The sequence below is a fragment of the Myotis daubentonii genome, chromosome 3 (assembly GCF_963259705.1).
Source record: "Myotis daubentonii chromosome 3, mMyoDau2.1, whole genome shotgun sequence".
Lineage (NCBI taxonomy): Eukaryota > Metazoa > Chordata > Mammalia > Chiroptera > Vespertilionidae > Myotis > Myotis daubentonii.
The window spans coordinates 188,836,455-188,855,447 of NC_081842.1; the positions used below are offsets into that span (position 1 = coordinate 188,836,455).

General features: G+C 51.2%; 2 protein-coding genes across 25 annotated transcripts in view; both read right to left on the reverse strand.

The window, feature by feature from the left end:
- Positions 1 to 3,860, reverse strand: SLFNL1 (schlafen like 1). The gene is made up of 4 exons (XM_059689773.1): positions 3,430 to 3,860; positions 1,319 to 1,831; positions 903 to 1,046; positions 1 to 242 (listed from the first exon to the last, which is right to left on the reverse strand). Exons 1-4 carry the CDS (start codon positions 3,814 to 3,816, stop codon positions 120 to 122), a joined length of 1,167 nt encoding a protein of 388 aa, XP_059545756.1. The 5' UTR covers positions 3,817 to 3,860; the 3' UTR covers positions 1 to 119.
- A 2,486-nt stretch (positions 3,861 to 6,346) lies between these two features.
- The window catches only part of SCMH1 (Scm polycomb group protein homolog 1), a 136,786-nt gene continuing 124,139 nt past the window's right edge, over positions 6,347 to 18,993 (reverse strand). For 19 of the 24 annotated variants that reach the window (XM_059689771.1, XM_059689768.1, XM_059689772.1 and 16 more), the window contains 4 exons: positions 15,591 to 15,785; positions 12,423 to 12,488; positions 8,644 to 8,786; positions 6,347 to 7,454 (listed from right to left, as the gene is read on the reverse strand). In XM_059689771.1, the coding sequence (XP_059545754.1) occupies positions 7,329 to 7,454; positions 8,644 to 8,786; positions 12,423 to 12,488; positions 15,591 to 15,785 (530 nt within the window). In that variant the 3' untranslated portion in view covers positions 6,347 to 7,328. The remainder of the gene's footprint in view (positions 7,455 to 8,643; positions 8,787 to 12,422; positions 12,489 to 15,590; positions 15,786 to 18,993) is intronic. The other 5 variants (XM_059689766.1, XM_059689754.1, XM_059689755.1 and 2 more) reach the window with 2 other exon arrangements.

An 18,993-nucleotide genomic window follows, 5' to 3' on the forward strand; every position in this document is an offset into this window, starting at 1 on the left:
CGTCCCCCTCTGAGCAGCCAGATGGGTTTATTGGGAGGTCTTTGGCTCAAATAGGCAATCCCTGTATCTCCCAGGGTGAGTGCCAGCTTCATCCCTGCGCTCGCCTGCCCACGGGGCCCTCACAGGACGCAGCAGGTGCAGGAGATGGGCCTGTGCTGCTGCAGCCGCTGCTGGAGCTGCTCCTTCTCGGCCGTCAGCAGCTTCACCCTCTCCTCCAGCTTGCTCAGCTCTGCCGCCCACTTCTGAGGAGACATCGTAGAAACCGCTGTCTAAGCTGACATCATCTCAGGTCCACACACACTCCTCCCAGGATTGAACTGATGGAGGAGGGCCAGGCCCAGAGAGCCTGGCGGGAGGGGGCGGGGGGGCGGCCTGCTCAAGGCCTCTGGCACCGGATTGGCACTGCTAGGTGGGGAAGCCTGGTCCCCAGGCCACGCAGACACCCCTGATGGAGTCAGACCTGGGGTCTTGAGGGAAGCTGAGCATCCCAAGCCCTGGAATGACCTGTCCCCTGCAGCCTCCTCGAGTACCAGAGGCAGCTCAGGTGGCAGCCCCTCCTCCCGCAATGTCCTCTCTCTCCACCTTCCTCTGCTTTTCTGCCACCTGATGCTTCCCTCTTGAAAAGGCTTTTGCTTGGGACTGTGTCCAGCACTCCCTGCCCCTGATCTTGAGGGCCTCCCCCAAAATGTATACAGCCCTCGGGGTTGTCTTAAAACTTCTCAATATTCTACTCTGCTGACTCCCCCAGCCACTCAATGGTGGAATATGGCAGGTGGTAGGGATATTTCAATTCAACCCCTCGGGCACACTCACGGGGCAATGTAGCATCAAGGGAAACCTGAGGGCTTGCCCAGGACTGCTCAGCTTAGCCCCCATCCCACCTGACCAGCCTCTCCACTTACCTGTCTGCACCACTCCTGGATGGCGTGGACGGCCAGCGGGCCCTGGATGCTCCCCTCACGGCGCAGGAACACCTCCCCTTGGTCTGTCTCGTAGAGCTGCGGCTCCGCCTGGGCCTTTGGGGCGTGCACGCTCAGGCGGATCACCTGGCCAAGGGCAACAACAGCTCTGGGATGCTGCATGGGAGAGTGTGCAGCCCAAATCCCGCCCTGCTTGGTCCTGACTTTTGGCTCCTGGAGACAGCCTGTGGGGCTGGCGCAGGGCTAGTCCATCTCTTTTCTCATCACCATTTCCCGACTCCCCTTTGCGCCACCTCCTGCCCAGCACTGCTCAGCAGAGTGGATGTGGGCCATCACGTGTAGGGTGATGAAATGACAGATGACAACAGCCCCAGAGACCTTCCTGTCCCGCAGCTCACCTTGAGGGGCGTGCCGCTGGCGGAGGTGGTGACCACTGGGATGAAAGTGAGCGTGTAGGCATCAGGGAAGACCTGCGGCCTGAAGCCCTGCAGGACAGAGTCCACCAGCAGACGCACACGGTCCTCCTCGTGGTGGCTGCAGCGGATGCCCCGCACGAGCCCACTGTCCTCCACGCCCACCAGCAGGCTGCCGCCCTCGCTGTTGAGGAAGGCGCACACGTAGCGCCGCAGGTGGTGCTTGAAGGCCAGGCTCAGGTACTCGCCGCCGCCCCTCTTGAACTCCATGTTGCGCGTCTCACTACCCAGGAAGGCGCCCTGGAAAAGCCGCTCCTGGCCCTGGATCTCCTGGTGCACGATGGCGCTGTCCGAGCGCGTGCAGCTGGGCTGGTGCATGGAGCTAGGCCACCCCAGGGCCTGGGCCGGCGGGGCGTTGGTGTGCCTGGCAGGTGGGCGGCTGGAGCCCGGGCTGGGTCCGGGGCTGGGGCCAGGGCTCGGGCCTCTGTTCTCCTCCTGCTGGTGTGGAGCAAGAATCCCTGAGCAGGGCAGCAAGAGGGACAGGCTTCCAGAACTCCCACCTCCACCACCCTGGGGCCCAGCCCACTGAGGAAGCCCCGTGTTCCTCCCAGGCAGAGGGATCTAATTCTGCTCAAGGTCCTGCAGCCCATGAGGGAAAGGCTGCTGGATCAAGGATTGGAACCAGCCACTGGTTCTTGCCGGCTGGGCTGCCCTCTTCCCAGGTGGACTGTGAGATGCATGGTGGGTAAGAAGAGCTCTCCTTCTCCTGCTGGAAGCTGGGACAGCTGTGGGCCAATCTCTTCCCACTTGGCTGGGACAGACCTCTGAGGCCCAGGACTGGGTCACCAGGAGATACCTCAGGTCCCATGTGACAGCTTCAGGTCTCTGAACTGAGACCCCACCCCCTTCCTGATCTTCCTGAAACCCTAGCTGATCACTTTCTGGACCACTCGTCCCTCCTGAACGTCAACTTTCCTCAGGCCCTCCGTAGTTCCCTTCCGTGCTTCCTGCTCTGTCCGGGGCTCTGGAAATGAGCCCATGGCCACTCCCGGCCTGCTAGGCTCTGGAAGAGGCCTCCAGCCCCGGGAGCTCAGTGTGGGCAGAGGCATAGCGATGAGGGGCATGTCCCTATCTGCCCTGCAGTGCCCAGAAAAGACAGGTGTATCACAAATGTGAGAAACTGTCATACAAACACGTAATCAGGCTCTGATCTTGAAGTGCAAGTCACAGAGCTGTTTAGTTCTGCAGCAGTTTAAACACAGAGGCATTTTCACCCCAAAAGGAAAGGTAAACCAGGATCACCTGTCTCATGGAATGACCTGCGTGGCCTCAGTGAGGCGAGTCTTCCCTCATGTTCCCTGTAGAAGCCAACCTTTCAGTCCCACTGACTGGGTCTCACCGCCCTGGGTGGCCTGGCCCCTGCCCTCTTTCTTCCTTTGTTCTTTCTGCAGCTTCAGCCTGAGCTCCAGGGACACCGCCTGGCCTGCCTTCTGCCTATAACATTCCCCTCACCACCCTGTTCCTTTGTATGTGCCATGTTCCTCTGCCTGGAATGCCAGCCCCACTCCCTAAATCCCAGCCCGGCTTTCACTTCCCCTGCTATTTGTCCCCAGAAAGCAATGGGAGCCCTCCTGTGTCCCCCCCACAGTTATGGAGGCCACCATGCAGCTTCCTCGGCCGTGTCTGGCTCTGTTCATAGATAGAGGGCTCCCTGCTTTACAGCCTGGCATAGAGCGGCTGCTGGTGTTTGTCAACTGAGTGAGTGGTCCAAGGGGGAAATGAGGACCCCCTTGGGACCTGAGGCTGGGCCGGCCTGGCTCCAGAGGCGGGGATGCAGAGGACCCAGGGAGGAGTCCCGCACATCTGCCTTTCTACACATGCTTCTGGCTGGAAGCACACTGTCCCTTTGGGAGTGAGCTGGCAACGCCCACTGCAGGCCAGTTTTTTGGGTAGCAGTCCCCAAGTTTGCAGATTTGTCCCCAGTTTCTCAAAGATACCCCTCCACCTATGGATGGCGGTGCAGGCCATCCATACCCAGACCCCTGGGTCAGGCTCTGGGGCTTGCAGCCTGGTAGCTCCGGCAAAGACTCACTTACCTCTCTGTGGTGTGTGGGCTCACGGCCGTCTCCCAACACCAGCTCCTTCCCACGGGCCACCAGCTCCTTGATGATCTGGTGCTCCTCCAAGGTTGTTTGCAGGCGGCAGCGGAGGGAGGCCAGGGTGTCCTCAGGGGTGGCCACCTGCACCAGGGCATAGGCCTTCCGCGGCCGCCTCACCACCTCGATGTGCTCCCGCGCCACTGGCAGCTCCAGCCGCTCCAGGGTGTCTCGGAGCAGGCAGGTGAGCACCGGCACTGAGAACTGGGAGTTCAGGTGGCCCACGTAGAGCATATGCGTGCTGGGAGCCCCCTCCAGGCCTGAGTCCTCAGGCAGGGACTCTTCTGTGGGGAGCTCCTGCAGGGACTGCTTGCCTGGGGGCTCCATGAGGGGCTCCTGCACCAGTTTGTGCTGATCTCTTCCTGGGGGCCCCTGGAGGGGTCTCCCTCAGAAGGGCTTCTGGGATTCCTTACTGCTGGCTGCTCTTCCCAGGGCCTTGGGCTCTCAGCTTGGCCCAGGGCCTCCAGGGGACCAAAGAGATGCCAAAGCTCCTGGGAGGTTCACAGATGGGCAGGGGCTGGGAAGGCAGTGGGCTAGCAGGAAGGGGCCTGCCAGCCACCCCAGGCCTGGGACAGGAAAGAGGAGAGTCAGACAGGGCTGGGCCGGAGAACAGAGCATGAGAGCCTGCCCCTCCAGTCCAGAGCGGAAGACAGGGGATATGCCCAAAGAGGGACAGAGGGAACCAGGACTCACGTCTCTGAGGCCTGACTGTGGCCCCACTGCTGCTTCTGCTTGCCTGGTCTGAACCTGGTGTGAGCCCAGAATGGCTCTGAAATGGTCAGGGCTGGGTCAGAGGGTTTTAGAGCCGAGGTTTTATGCTTTGGGCATGCTGATGAAAGCTATGGCCTCTCCCCAGAAGAATGGGCTTTGCATATATGTATATGTATAACTTGAGAAGGCTCGTGGACCCTTCTTAAGAACTAGTCTAGACTGAGCCCTCCGTTTTTGGTTCAGAGAGCATAAATGAGGAGGGGCAGAATGAGGGTCAGAGCTGGGGCCCTACCCGCCCTCCCACCTCCTGCCAGGCCAGGGACCTCAATCCTGAGCTGTGCACACACCAGCCCCTCCACTTACCCGCCCACACCCAGCTTCTGGTCAGTGTGGCAGGTACCACCAGCCTGCATCTTTTCAGATCGGATCCTTGAAGTTGTCAGGGCCTGGGGGCCACCAAGGCTGGGGTGGGGGCATTCAGGACCAACAGGAATAGAAGGACAAGGGAGGCCTATGACCCTCATGTCCTTGCACTTCCTGGGAGGTAGTGGCCTGAGCTCCCACAGCTCCCTGATCCCTGGCCAGCGGCTCCCTAGGGCACTTGGGGGCTTGGCATGGGGTGGCAGCAAGAACCAAGGCTGCAGGAAGTGGGCGGGGCCCGTGCAACTACCTCTGTGATCTCATGAGAGCCAATAATGCCTTCTTGGCCAGCCGCAGGCACTGGGCAGGCGAGGGTGGGAAGTCCCTCAGGAGGATGCTATCCCCCACCCCCACCCTCTCTGTAACCATACACCAGCTAGGCCCCAAGGCTCCCTCAGGGCAGCTCCCGGAACCCAGGGGCTGAAGGTGTACTTCCTTCCTCTGTGATGTCTCTCTAGGCCAGCGGTTCTCAACCTGTGGGTCGCGACCCCTTTGGTGGTCACCTAAGACCATCCTGCATATCAGATATTTACGAGTCATAACAGTAGCAACATTACAGTTATGAAGTAGCAACAAAAATAACTTTATGGTTGGGTCACAACATGAGGAACTGTATTTAAAGGACCAGAAGGTTGGGAACCACTGCTCTAGGCCCTAGTGCCATGTAGGTCCCATGGTGCCCTCCATCCCCCCTTCAGTCATCAATCCCAGGCTCCAATTGGGCTCAGCTACCTCCAGGCTGGGTCAGAGCTCGCACAGTTGGGTCCAGGGCTCCCTGACACCAGGCCCTTTTCTATGCCGGAGGTACAGGAGAGCCCTGAACAATAGGCCAAGTTCCTTATGGGGAGCACCCCAATGAGCAGCACAGCCTACCAGACCCCAATGTCCAGGCGTCTGTGGAAAACTGTGCCTACTCTGGCTTGGTAGCCCTGACCCTCTGGCCGCTTTGAGGAGACCATGGTTAGGAGCCTACAGTGGCCGAGTGGAAGGGCATTCTAAGTTCATCAGGATGTCAGAACCAGTCACTGGCGAGAGCTGGCAAGTACGCCCTTCCCCTCAGAAGTCTCCTTACCCACTCTCCCCGACCCCTCCCCAGGCAATGCTGACCCAGAGCGAATGGCTGGACTAGCTGGAACCTCACTGTGGCCCTGAAGTCAGGTTACCTGGCTTCAAATGCCTACATTAACACTTCCTGGCTGTGATCTGAGCTTCCCTTTCCTCACCTACAAAATGGGTTTGTTGTGAAGGTTAAATGAGCTCATTCTAACTCATGTAGAGCAGTGTGTGGGGCACACAGTGACACTCGGGTTATACTGAACTGTGCTGCTGCCCCTACACCTTCTCTGCCATCCCGTGAGAAACAGGGAGGTGTGGCCCTGGCCTTGAGCACCTGCCCCTGGCCCGGTTAGTCTGCACCTCTCCTTGCCCGAGGATGTGGATGAGCCCAGCCACTGAGGCTCCTGGGAGCTGCTAACCTTAACAGTGTTCTTCCAGCTCGGGCTTGAGGAGCTGCTGTGCGCACCGCTGTCCTGCTGGCATGCAGTGCTGGGACCCCAGGGGACACCTGGCTAATCTGTTTGTTAGGAATTTGCTGGAATTAGAAGAACTCAGGGATCATCTTGTCCAAGCTCCTTATTTTATATGTGAGGAAACTAAGACCATGAGGGAGGACTGACCTGCCTACTGGAAAACAGTGATTTGGCTGTTGATTGAAAAGACACTGGCATCTATATTGCTTTTTATTTATAAACAAGTCAACATAAAGTAGTCCAGAGGGTAGCAGGGCAGCTGTGCTGACCTGCTTGCGAAGGAAGCATGTAGACAGCGGAGTGGGTGCAGCCAGACTCCAGCCTGGAGACCCTTACCTCCCACCACCCTAGGGACTTCTTGGCCTAAAATCATTGGCCCGACCTTCTGCGGCAGCAGTTCTGGCCAGAGCAAGGAGCTGTGCTGGGTCAGTGTGGGCAGGGACTCCCATTCCCATGGATGAGGCTGGGCGATGGGCCCAATAAGGAAGAGAGGGGAAGGTGACAGGCCCCTCTCCACCCAACACTGAGCGATGTGGTCAAGGCTTTATGGGTCTGTCTGTCCCAAAGAGAAAGTGCCCTGAGGTTCTGTCCTCTGTGAAGGGGCCACACCTCTCTAGGACCAGGGCAGGGCAGTCTTTCTCCTCCTGAAACCCCATGTTTGGAGTGAGGAGTAGGAACTGAAGGCCTTGCCCAAGTGCCAGAAACAATAAATAACAATACAAAATGAACTTTTTTTTTAAAAAAGGTAGAGGTTTGCACCATGAGTTTGGAATCTGGGTATCTCGTAGGAGAAAGCAGGAGCTGTGGCAGTGGGTACCACATCAGACCCAGCAAGTGGTAAGGGGACTGGGCATGAGTGTCAGTTCAGGGCCCCGTCTTCTGAGGCCTCAGGGGTCCTCCCCTTTGCCATCACATGGCAGGTGTTCAGTCTAAACTTCTGAGGCCGGCCAGACTTGGGAAATAAATAGAGGGGGCCTCAGAACAGCGCCAGCCCTGGGCCCCACACTCCCCCTGCTCAGCCCTTCATGGAAGGACATGGAGGGGAGCAGTGGGGGCTCTGCATAGCCTCCTGCAGTCCTGAGGTGTGCCGAATGCCACCAACCACCGGGAGCCGGCTGCTGGTTGGAGAATGCCGCCCCGTCTGCTCCACCCCTCAGTTGTCAGGCCGTGTCTTCCTGCTCAGAACTTGCCCTGCTTCAGCCGGTCAATGTGGTAGGAGAGCTTGAGCGCGGGCCCCAGCTTCAGCCCCATGTACTTCATCATGACGTCACTGCGCAGCAGGAGCAGGGCCTTGCCGTCGATCTCCTGTAGGGCGTGGGAGAGGCGCCATCAGAGGCCTGGTTGGTCTGACCACCCCAGGGAAGTACAGCCACATGGAGTCCAGTGGACCTGCTGTGACACTATAGCCTCCCTGGTCTCCCACCTTTTGTCTCCTACCCTCCCTTCCCCACAAACAGCTATTGCTGAGCCCACCTGCTAAGCTCTTCACATGTTTGTACCAGTTTCCTTTCTCTGTTGAACCCTCCCAGATCTCTGAGTCCAGCTCAGTTCCATTTCCTCTAGGAAGCCTCCCGGTCAGTGTATATGACCTTGTTATTCTGAGTCCTCTTCCTTCCTAAGAGGCAGGGGCCATCTGTGTGAGCTAGACACACAGCAGGCCTGAGCTAAGAGCACCCTCCAAACCCACCTGGCATGGGAAATTTAAATGACCAATGAAGAAAGCAGTTCTGTTCTGAGTGCTCAGAGGGGAGAACTGCACCAAGCAGCAGGGGAAATGGCCTTGTGCCCCAAATCAGAAGAATGGTCAATGCGGAGATTAGGAGTAGTCCCTGGCCACAGGGCCAACTGGTCACTTGAAGAGATGTGTGAGAGGCTAGGACAGTGATGGTGAACCTATGACACGCATGTCACCTCATTTTTTTGGTTGATTTTTCTTTGTTAAATGGCATTTAAATATATAAAATAAATATAAAAAATATAAGTCTTTGTTTTGCTATGGTTGCAAATATCAAAAAATTTCTATATGTGACACGGCAGCAGAGTTAAGTTAGGGTTTTTCAAAATGCTGACACGCCGAGCTCAAAAGGTTCGCCATCGCTGGCTTAGGAGAAGACGAGGGCCTGATGAGGGTGGAGAGCTGGGGACCACTTGGCAAGGGACTCTTTAACTTGGGCCAAGGCCCCTGACTCTCAGGCCAAGGCTGGCAGATGAGAGAGCAGCGTTCCTAGGAAGAGGAGGGCCTGTCCCTGCTGCGGAGCCCACAGGGCGCACACCCAGCAGGAATGTGGCTGCATCAGACCCCACACCAGCGCGGTGGGCTGAACTCAGTGCCCAGTGAGGGCTGGTTGAGACCCAAGATCCTGACCCCAAGTTTGTGTGGTTTCCTGAGCTGTTTCAAGGGACCTGGAACAAATGTAGAGCCCATGCCCTACAGAGTCTGTGGCTACAGAAGCAATACTCCCAGTGAACCCGAGAGATCAGCAGGGGCACCTACGTGTTTACGAAAAAGGTCAGCGTGGGGTCCAAGCTGAGGATCAGCTTCCCGAACAAACTGCATCACATCCTCGACTGTCCATGAGGAGGGGTCCCGGCCACTCACTCGAGAGGCATCCCGGCTTTCCAGGTATCGGTCCGACCCTGCAGGACAGAGGGACAGCTGGCATCATGGGTGGGAACTGGTTTGAACTCCCACCACACTCCTTGGCATGTCCTGTTTTCACTCTATGGGTGAACTAACAGCAGAGGGACCAGAGGCAGCAGAGGGAGGGAGGGTTTCCATAAAGGGTCTTTGTGAGTTAAATCTTTGTTCTTTAAGGGTAGATCTGATTTTGAAAATAGAATGTTACACAGAGGCTGTGACTCCTCCTGGGCTAGAGTCGGGTAAATGAGGTGATGGGCTTACTTAGGTTCGGTGGGGCTGGGGGGTGAAACTGCTTTTGCCGTGGTTCTGGCAACCATTACTGAGAGACCTGGGAACTGGGCAAGAGCAGAGCCCAATTCCTGGGTCTAGAGAGAAAAAAAGTGGAGGATAAAGCCCTGGGGAAGAGCTGACCTCCCTATAGCTAATGCACAGAGGCAGACAGTTTTGCTTTGGCTTCCAGAAGCCTCAGCGTTACTTTAGTGCCCCGCTTAGAGCTTGTATCTCAATTGTGGCTCAATCGCCACTTCCCTGTGGGAGTTGGGATCTCTATTCTGGTCATCACCTGCCACAGATCTCTGGTACATGGCATCCCTCTTCCTGGAATGTGTCCCTCGTCTCCCTTCAATTTCTTTTCTTTGGCAAACCCCAACTTAGCCAAGCAAGGGATGGCTTCAAGGACCAGCTCCTCTGTGAAACTTTTCTGGTGTAATATGGAAATAACTGGCCTCACAAAGCATTTTGTGTATCCCTGGTTACAGCTTAACCGCTACACACTTCTCCCATCACATCGCCTAATAATCTATTATCGGGAAAGCAGTCAAAGCAGCCTTTAAAAAGAAATTGGATGGCCCTAACCGGTTTGGCTCAGTGGATAGAGCGTCGGCCTGTGGACTGAAAGGTCCCAGGTTCGATTCCGGTCAAGGGCATGTACCTTGGTTGCGGGCACAACCCCAGCAGGGTGTGTGCAAGAGGCAGCTTATTGATGTTTCTCTCTCATCAGTGTTTCTAACTCTCTATCCCTCTCCCTTCCTCTCTGTAAAAAAATCAATAAAATATATATTAAAAAAAAAAAAAGAAATTGGATGATGTCAGTCCCTAGAAACCCCATGCAGTGGCCTCCCCTCACACCTGACAGGACATCTCAACTCCTCGGCCTTGCAGTTGCTCCATCACCTGGCCCTTCCTCCTTCTGACCTCACGTCTCAAGCCCAGCCCCATCTTTCCCTCACAATAATCCAGACAAGCCAGTTTTCTTGCTGCTACTTGAACAGGCTATGCTCTTATTCTTTGACCTGTAATTTCCTTTGTCTGAAATGCTCTTTTTCCAGATCTTTGCATACCCAATTCCTCTTCAACATTCAGGTCTCAGCTCAAATACCAATTCCTCAGAGTGGCTTTCCCTGATCTAGTAAAAGCACTCCATTCCCCATTGTCACTCTCAACCCCATTGACTCTGTAGTTTTTGTTTTTTCTTTCCAGCACATATGACTACCTAAAATAATTTTATGCATCAATGTCTTCTATTTTCTCCCCTGCTATGTCCTTATGGTATTGTGATTTATAATATGAAACATACATATTTGGTCTTAATACCCATTTATGGCACAGAACTTTAAAAATTCTTTGAATTTCCCAAGTGGTGAGATAAATAAAGGTTATTTATGATGAGCCCCTTTCATTATGAGTATGTCAATGAGATGACTTTTGGAAAGACCCTAAAGATGGGAGTTGCTTGCCAGAAGAACCAACCAGGTGGCTAGAGAGTTGGACCTTTCAGCCCCACCTCCAAACTCCTGGGGAAGGGAGAGGCTGGAGATCGAGTTCAATCACTAATAGCCAATGATTTAATCAGTCGTGCCTCTGCGATGAAGCTTGGGGCTGGGCACTGAGCAGACCAGGGGAGAAGTGTGCTGGATTAGAGCCACAGAATTTCCGATGGCTTTTTAGAGGTGGCAGTAGACAGGAAGTTGGAGAGAACTCTCTATAGCCAGCCACTTCTCCCTACCTTGAAAGTCTACTGTGATGCTAAGACAGAAACAAACTTAGAGATTATGGAGAGCAGAACGGAGATATACAACTGAGTGTCCAATTCCTCTACCCAGGGAAGCTAGAAATCACTCACACACACAGTATTATTCATGCATACACATATATTATAAACACATACATATCCACATATGTAATATTATTATACTAGAGGCCCAGTGCAAGCATTCGTGCACTGGGTGGGGGGTCCCTCAGCCTGGCCTGCGCCCTCTCGCAGTCCGAGACCTCAGGGGATGTCTGCCTAAGCCGGCAGTAAGACATTCCTCTCACAGTCCGGGGCTCTTGCAGTCCAGGACCCCTCGCCCCTTACCGTCCACCTGCAGCAGAGGCAGGAGAGGCTCCCGCCACTGCGGCTGCACTCACCAGCCATGAGCAGGCTTCTGGCTGAGCAGCACTCCCCCTGTGGGAGCGCACTGCCACCAGGGGGCAGCTCCTCCATGTCATAGAGACCAGTCATTTCACCATTTGGCCTATTTGCATATTAGGGTTTTATTATATAGGATATTATGTGTTTGTCAGCCTATTCCTGTTAGAATGTATACTCTACGGAGATGAAGACATTTGAGCAAAGAACTTGAGGCAGAGAGTGATGAGTATATTTAGGGTTGAGCAGGGAGGCAATGGGCCAGAGCAGAGTGAATGAGGAGAAGTAGCAGGAAGTAACATCTCAGAGGCGTGTATGTGTATGCTGGGCAGGGGAGCAGTGGTGAGGTAACAGAAGACCTTGTATGCCACTGGCTTTTCTGAGTGACATGAGTTGAGTTTGAGCACAGGAGTGACATGAACCAATTTATAACTAAAAGAATCCCTCTCATAGTCTATGTTGATAACAGGTGTTAGGGGGCAAGGACAAGTGAAGGAGACCAGCTGTAAATGAGTCTCCTATGATAGTCCAGACAAGAGATGACTGTGGCATGCACCAGGCGGTAGTGGTGAGTGTGGTGAAGAGAGGTCTGACATATGAACATTATAAAGAACTCCCACCATTGTCCACTCATTTTCCCTTTAAAACAGCTCCTGAAGGAATTATCATCATCTTCAGTTTAGAGATGAGAGAACTGAGGCTCAGAGAAGAGAAGGGACTTGCCCAAGACCACACAGGCAGGAAGGAGATGAGTTAGGGCCCTGTCTCGATCTTTTCCTAGTCTCAATTTTTCAGATAGACTATATCAAGGTTCTCTCCCTCCACCCAATGGGTAGAGCTGGTGGTTACTCCTCAAAGAAGGGAGAGGGTCTCAATCTGAGAATGACTAAGGCAGGTGAGGCACCTCCACAGAGGCCAGACTAACAAACAGATGCCCAATCATCCTGGGTCATGAAATAAGAGGGGATAGACTTGACATCCATTAAATTCTATGAGAGAAACAATTTTAGGGCCAACTGAATAGAATCCTTTCATAGCCTTATTGGGTTCTTCAGGATCAGAAGCAATCTAGACCATGACCTGGCCAACAGACTCAATGTATTCCAAAGGAAGAGTAAAGATGCCTGGGGACAACAGTGACATCTGAGGCCGGTGCCACATGAGGCACTCCTAACGGAAACAGGGCCTTGGAGAAGATCACAGTAAAGGAATGCCCTCCTACCTGGGGAATGAGTTAGTTTCCAAAACGATCCCATATCCCTGCTTCCATCAGATCCTTTTAACACTCCTGTGGAAAGACCAGGTGGATGTCACCATCTCCATTTTGCATATGGGGAACATGAAGATGTGCAAGGTAAGATGACTTACCCGAAGCTCCAGGCAGGGGATCAACTCTCTACTTCAGAGCTTCTCATGCTCCACTTTGCTGCCTCACTGGGGAGGGGCATCCCAGGCTTCTTCCCGTCACCCTTCCTGAAAACTCTCCTGAGGCCACCTCTTTCCATTGCAAGCCTTGTTAATGGAGTCTCCTTATTCTTTTACAGCCCACACATTCCTGGGCTGTGAAAGCATACGGCCTTTTGTGGGAAACACCAAAGGCCCAGCTGTGGGGTGTGAAGGTGGATCTCCTGTACCCCCATTGCTACTTTTAGACCATCCTCCTATGAAAGCTCATGTTCTTCAGAGGGCACACTGTCGTCTATAAATCTCAGCGTTTCTACCTCTTGTTAAATGAAGACTTTTTGGTATTTAGCTCACTGCCTTCTATTCCCCCCCAATTCCTGCCATAATTTTCAGAGGCAATCAGCAATCTATTCAACTTCCTTGCTTCTGCCAGTGACTTTCACATCTACTCTACTTCAAATACCAATTGCCAAATTCACTGTCTGGTTTTTGCCATCACTTGGAACAATTTTAAACATCACTTCAGAATTTTAAACATGCCACTTTCTGACCTCAACCCTGTCTTCCCAACTGTCTTGTGACTTATGTCCATTATAACCTTGACATAACAAGATCATCAACACATCAATCTTACAATTCCCCATCCTTCAGCCTTCTCTTAGCCTTGCTTCTTCCCCACCCTGCCCAGATCCAGTGTTGATTTAAACTCCTCTCCCTCCAGCTCCTCAATTCCTTTATATGCTTCCTCACTCCCTGCCCCCTCTTGTCCTACTAGCTTGACATAAACATAAAACCTTAATCCTCAAACTCTTTTCTCACGCCACATCTTGGTTTCTAAGAGCCACAGAAGAAAACTATAGCTCTTGCAAACTTCCAAATTAGTCTGCAAGCACAGCTGGGCCTTTGGTGTTCCCCACAAACAATTCCCTTCTCCTTCATCCATTTCCCCTGTCTTCTTTATGACCAATTCAATCTTTCAGCACTCCTAAGCCTGCCTTACTTAGCCCTCTCTCCATTTACTCATGGCCACTATCTTCCCTCCAGTGTCAGAGAACAAGGTGTGCCTCCTTCCGGTTTAAGAGCTATCTGCCTGTGCCCTGGATCCCTAATCCTTCCTACAACTCTCAAGGCCTTACTTTTTCCTCTTTCCCATATTCTTAATTTCTTCTCCTTGGAAGGCTCAAGTTGTCTACTAATAAGCATGCCCAGTGTGCTTCCACTCTAGAAGACCTTCTTTGAAAGGTCATCATCTTTCTTTTTTTCAACAAACTCTCCGTGATATTCCTACCCACTGCAATCTGCCCTCACTACCCTTCACCAACACTGAAGCTACACATCCAGTAGATATTTCTCCGTCCTTATTTTACTGAACCTGTGCTGTGCTCTCCTTAAAACATTCCCTATTGCCCTGGCTGCCACAATATTAAAGTCTTCTGTTTTTCCTATTTGACTACTCCTTTGTCTCCTGGGTGGGATCTTCTTCCTGTTTCTATCTCCTATACTTTGTTGGTCCCCAGGACTCCATCATGGTTAACTGTTTTCATTCTACACATACTCCTGGGAAATGGGTGCCATTCACCCTACAGCTTCAACTATACTATCTATGTGTTGATGACTCCCAAATATTTAATTTCAGCTCAGTCCTCTTCCCTGAGAATCAGATCTAAATAGCCACCACCTTCTAAATATCACCTAGATCCGTGGTTGGCAAACCGTGGCTCGTGAGCCACATGTGGCTTTTTGGCCCCTTGAGTGTGGCTCTTCCACAAAATACCATGTGCGGGCGCGCACATACAGTGCGATTGAAACTTTGTGGCCCATGCGAAGAAGTCAGTATTTTGTGGAAGAGCCGCACCAAGGGGCCAAAGAGCCGCATGTGGCTCGCGAGCCGCGGTTTGCTGACCACTGACCTAGATGATCCATGGGCTCCTTACCCTTCTTTCTCTTCTAGGCACCAACGTTAATCCAGCCACCTCATCTCGAAACCTGGAAGACATTCCCACTCCCTTCTTCCTCACAATCCTCAAATTTGACTAAATTTACCTGGTGAATAGTTTCAAACCTAGTCTCTCTTCTACAAACCTTCTACCACTGCCCTAATCTAGGCCTTCATCACTTCTGGTCTGGCTCAAGCCCATAACCTTATAACTGGTCTCTCTAGTCTTGTCACTCCTCTAATCCATTCTCAATATAGTAGTTAATGATCTACTGAAAACAAACTTTTTTAGGTCTTACTTCTAATTAAAAGCCTTCGATAACTTCGCATTGCCTATAAGATCAACTCCAAACTCTTCAATGTGGCATTTAGGGTCCTCGGTGGCTCTGTGGTATAAGCCTGACCTTTCCAGGCTTTTCTCTGTGAAGTCCCAGCATTCTCCTTTGTTTCAGCAACACCAAACAGCATGTGGTTCCTGGCATACTCTGCGCTAGCTCTTTCCCTTTGCCCTTGTTCATGCTGTGCTCTTGCTGGAAAGCTCTCCCTCCCCTACCATTCCTGATAGGGCCATTCATACAGTCACCCTTCAAGTCTCAGAAAGGGCATCCTTCCTCAAGGAAGCTTCCCTTGGACATCTAGCTTGCATTAGGTGTTCCTTTCTGCAGTTTTTATACTAATAGAGAATATCTCTGTAATTGCACTAAGATGTTGTTTTACAATTACCTATTTCAGTATCTCTTCCACAATACTGTGAGCTCCTTGAGGATAAGAAGTGACCAATTTTTGCATCCCCATGCTAAACAGTATTCAAATAAGTGGCCATTGAAGGACTGAATGAATTCTTCCCTGTCCCTTTGGCTCTATGTTTTAGTTACCATTATTCTCAAGCCAATCCCAGAGCTTCGGTTGCCTCCCAGGTGCCTCGCCAGGCACAACCACCAGACAGAGCGAAACAGAGCCAAGTCCTTTCTAGCCTCCGAGAGCTCAGGAAGGAATAAAGAAAGGAAAGAATGAGGGAAGGCAGGAGGGCCAGCATTCTGGTAAGCTTACCCCTGGAGCACAGTCTACGCATAGCTGAGGCAGCACTCAGTGAGAGGCCACAGGATGGAAGCAAAGGCCGGTACCCAGGGGTTCGAAGATTTTGGGAAGTGCTGACAAGGTTGGTGGGTTTCAAGGTGGAGTCCATTGAGTCTGAGTGTGGCTCCAAGGACCGGGCCAGACTATTCCCTAGTACAAACGTTTCACCTGGAAAACAGTAAAAATCAGAGTTAGAGCAGGGAATAGTCCAGAAGGACTGCTGCAGCACTGGCTCCCAGGTACCTGTCTGGATGGAGCAAAAGGCAGCAAAACAGAAAGTCCTAGGCCAGGGGTGGGCAACCTTTTTGTGAGTGCGTGCCAAAACCAGCAAAATCTCTGACTCAAAATTCTTCTGCGTGCCAACCCTAATTTTTTGAGAACATGTTATGCCTACCTGATATCTCTTAAGGTGTACGTATGTGAAGAACCTTGAAGAAATAATAAAATTCATTCGAGCAACAAAAACACAGTATATGATGATGAAAAATACATTTATTTTTATTATTTTTTTAAAATAATTTTATTGATTTTTTTTTTACAGAGAGGAAGGGAGAGGGATAGAGAGTTAGAAACATCGATGAGAGAGAAACATCAATCAGCTGCCTCCTGCACGTCCCCTACTGGGGATGTGCCTGCAACCAAGGTACATGCCCTTGACCAGAATCGAACCTGGGACCCTTCAGTCCCCAGGCTGACGCTCTATCCAGTGAGCCAAACCGGCTAGGGCTACATTTATTTTTTAATGTATACATGTACACTGATAGTCCGACAGAAAACTTTATGACTCAGTTTGATATTATCAGGGGACTTTTGCTGCTGCATCACTGATGACAGAGATTTTACATCAGGTTTATATTTCGTGACCTTCAGAGATATGCATGAGCTACTACTTTCATCCGTGTGGCTACTCCTATTACGAGACTTAACAAAATTCATCACTGAGAACAAAGATTCACAAGCGTATGTGGATGAAACCAAAACACTGGTCGGATCTAGGAAGGCAGGGAGAGTTAAGGCAGAGGCATAGAAATTGCTCTTCCCCTCTCTCGTCAATCCATGTCTATGGTCTTTAAGATAACTTGTTATGTAAAATTATTTATTTATCTAAGATGCACCTACACTGAATTTATCTGAAAAATAAAGAAGTCGATATTAAGAAAAAAATTGTAAATGGAAGATTATAAGAGAGGGTTTCGAGTGCCAGCAAAAGTTACTGACATGCCATGTTTGGCACGTGTGCCAGGGGTTGCCCACCCATGTCCTAGGCTGGACTTGGATCTCCTTAGAGATACTTCCTCTTAGACTAGATGGTCTTTGAGGTTTCTTCTGCTTTTTCTAGATAAGGAGAACCTTAAAAAAATAGGAAGAGGCTGCCTGCCTTACACATAGCTGCTAGAGCTGCGAATAGGGTGCTGGAGAAGAGATACATTTGCTTAGGTGAGGGTACTTCAGAAGCCTACTCTCAGCCAGCCGTTTACCTCATAAATGCTTCTTGATGCCTGGCTAAAGGCCTGTCTGCAAAGGACCTGCTCCTATGCCCTCCACCCCCTTCATATTTGCCTTGTTCTGCAGAAACATTCCAAGGACGCTGGTAGGTACAGTGGTGAGAATCGGGGCACAGGACCAGAATCTGGGTTAGAATTTGACTCTGCCCTCTGCAGGCAAGGTGTTTCCCTCAGGACCTCGGTCTCCTTATTTATAACACAGGAAGTCCCTTTCTTCCAAGGGGCTTGTAAATATCAAAAGGAAGTGGCTATGGAAACCTTTGTAAAGGGAACCTCAGCCTGACATTTCTATGCCTAGGCCATGGCCCAACACCAGGCTGCAGCCCCTAAGCATTGCACTGCAGAACCTGAAGCAGATTCTGCCTCATCACTGGGTTCTAGATATCAAAACAGCTCCTTGGCCCTGGCCACAGCATTCTCTGCTTATGGTGAGGGGTGGGGATGGGTGGGTGTCTCAGGTATTGGATCATATCACTGTCCTTTGTGGTTCTTCTCAGAATTCTGGTGTTTAGATAATGCTTGGGATTCATTTAGGCCCTCTGATAAATATTAAATTCAAGCTCATTGTTTGGCATACAATAAGACCTCTGTGGCAGATGGTTTGGGATTTTAGAACTGCTTTCTGCTACTTACCTAAAATTTCTTGGTAACCATGGGCTTAATGTCAAATCTAGCATGAGACATATTTCACCCTTATCTCAGGGAATTTACCTAATGAAGCCTTTCCCTAGAAATGATTCTGAAGAGAGAAGTCTCTGAGGCCCCAGAATACCTAAACCATATCCAGTCCCATTCTGCAGGTGAGGTTCCAGATTCCTGCTTTCCAGGAGAGATGACTACAGCACTGTCCTGCCTTGAGACAAGGACAGGAACCCAATCCAGAAAACAAGGCCTGAGTACTGTGCCTGAGCTCCTGCCTTTTACTAGGTGTGTCATCCTCAATAAGTTGTCTTCTCTGAGCACCAATTTCTTCATCTGCAAAATGGAAAAACCACCCTTTGTCATGCTGAGAACATCAAATGAGGAAATGGAATGGGATGAACTTTACAAAGCTGAAGTTGTTATGTTATTCTTCATTCAGAGTTAAGAGTGGCAAACCTACGTTCTCTGCAATAGCTCAAGAAAAAGATAAAGTGGAATTTCTGCATTTATCAGCAGGACAACCTCACCTTTCTAGTCCTCATTTTACTCAGTGAATACTGGAGATGATACCACCTGCCTCACAAGAGCTAACAGATGTGAAACATAATTATGACGACAATGCCTGTGGCTTACCAGATGCTGATGCACATCAGTAAGTGTCTTTTCCTCTCAGCAATGCTAAGAATGATAACTGAAATCTGAATTTAGGGGCCTGAAAATCTGGACTGGTGGTACTGGACTAGGCAAGGCCATAAAATCTTATCCTAATGAGATGCAGTGGAAAAAGTCATTCCTGAGGCTCTGGGAGGTTCTACTAAAGGCTGATCTGTGAGGCCCTGGCTGACCTCACTAGGATAATGCCAGGGACGGCAATGCTTTCAGGCCTGGGGGCTTCCTGAGAGAGGCAAAGGAAATAGGGCTCTGGGTCTCATCCCAGTTTCTATCAAAACAGCTCTGGTTTTAACTTCAATGCACCAGAGTTTCATATCATGTTAACTTTGCAAAAAAGGAGTTCTACTGCTAAAACAAAGCAAACTTTGAAACCTCTGGCCCAGGGATCAGAATTTGAGGCTGGAAGACTTGAGTTCTATTTCTAGCACAATCATTAGTCAACAATCACTGCCTTTTTCCTGGGATTCAATTTACCCATCTGTAAAATGGAGATGAAAACCCTGAACCTCGTAAGATCAATGCCAATTAAATTTGCTGTGATATGCTGGAGACAAGAG

Excerpts from the sequence above, each read along its gene's own strand:
- SLFNL1 (XM_059689773.1), bottom strand. The coding sequence starts at position 3,816 with ATGGAGCCCCCAGGCAAGCAGTCCCTGCAGGAGCTCCCCACAGAAGAG. Across the intron at positions 1,832-3,429 it reads AGCCCACACACCACAGAGAG|CAGGAGGAGAACAGAGGCCC; the intron begins GTAAGTGAGTCT and ends GCTCCACACCAG. Across the intron at positions 243-902 it reads TCCAGGAGTGGTGCAGACAG|AAGTGGGCGGCAGAGCTGAG; the intron begins GTAAGTGGAGAG and ends ATGTCTCCTCAG.